Source organism: Papaver somniferum, chromosome 7 (assembly GCF_003573695.1).
Source record: "Papaver somniferum cultivar HN1 chromosome 7, ASM357369v1, whole genome shotgun sequence".
Taxonomy (NCBI): domain Eukaryota; kingdom Viridiplantae; phylum Streptophyta; class Magnoliopsida; order Ranunculales; family Papaveraceae; genus Papaver; species Papaver somniferum.
Window position 1 is genome coordinate 179,113,365 of NC_039364.1, and position 1,339 is coordinate 179,114,703.

Genomic DNA, 1,339 nt, shown 5'->3' on the forward strand with positions numbered 1-1,339 from the left:
TGTTAGGATTTGGATTAGTTCTTCTTGGTCTTTTTTTTTTTTTCCTTTCATGTTCGATCCCCTTAGTCGGCGTCGAAATTATTCGTTTTTCTTAGGATTTCAATTTTTTCACGTTTTTCCTTTACTCTGATCATCTTTTGGTGATTTAGGATGGGGGAAAATCCTGTTTCAAACGTGATTTCTCATGGGGTTAAAACTGTGAGTTTTGCTAATTTAGTTAAGGGTAAAAAACCTATATGCTAACAGATTTTGATTTAACATCTGTTCCTGAGGCGTCATTATATTTTGAAGAACCAGCATTGGTTTTACCTGTGGAACTCACTCAAGAAGGGCGTGATATCTTCCAGTTTAGTCTTATTGGGAGACTGAACTTCAAAGGTTTAAAACTTAATGATGTTCAAAAAAGTTTAGAAGAACAATGGGGTCTTGGTGATGGAAGGTGCAAACTGGTTCCTATGACTAAGGGGTTTTTCATCATCAAACTGATTTCTGAAGAGGATAAAGAACGAGTTTGGCATGGTGAATCATGGAAGGTCCAAAATCAAACTCTTAGGGTTATGAATTTTTACCCTAACTTTGATCCAGAGAGGAAAAATACATCTCATTCTACAGTTTGGGTGACTTTTCCTGGATTATTCATTGAATTGTGGACTAAAAAAATCCTTCTTTCCATTGCAAGAATTCTTGGTAAACCAATTGCGATAGATCAAAAAACATTGGACCATGATGTTGGTAATTATGCTGCTGTGTTGATTGACATCGATTTTGCTAAGGTAATTCCTAAAAGAATACGACTTAAAGCTAATGGAAGGGAGTTTTGGCAATATGTGGAAATACAAGATATGGAGAATATTAAGTTTTGCACTCATTGTAAAATTATGGGGCATAAATTTGAGAGTTGTCTTACTGCTCGTAAGATCTTAGGGAGTTCTGTTATGGAAGGGAAACATGAATTGAATGAATCTACAGGTGGGTTTCCAAAAAATAAAAAGGAATGGCAGGTTAAAAAGTATATTGCAAATACTACAGGTGCTGTGAGTTCTTCAACTATGGATAAATCTAAAGAGAAAGGAAAATAGGCTCCTATTATTCCTGTTATTCCAGAATATGTTGAGGTAACAAATGACGAGTTTACTACTTCAACTTCTGTAGTTAATAAAGTTAAAAGTTCTACAGACATGGCAGAAGTACGTGGAAAGTCTAATATGAATGTTTCCCATGCAGATCATGCTAAATCTGGTGCTTCTAATGATTCACGTAGTGGTGTTAGCCCAACTAATATTGCAAGCAAAACTGATGATGTTTTTGCAGCAAGGGGTGGTATTCAGTCAGGGAAAGA

At 35.6% G+C, this 1,339-nt stretch overlaps 1 protein-coding gene across 1 annotated transcript; it reads left to right on the top strand.

The window, feature by feature from the left end:
• Window positions 1-236: 236 nt before the first annotated feature.
• On the top strand, window positions 237-1,079 carry LOC113295611. Its single transcript, XM_026543943.1, has one exon. It carries the CDS (start codon window positions 237-239, stop codon window positions 1,077-1,079), a length of 843 nt encoding a protein of 280 aa, XP_026399728.1.
• The last annotated feature ends 260 nt before the right edge of the window (window positions 1,080-1,339 follow it).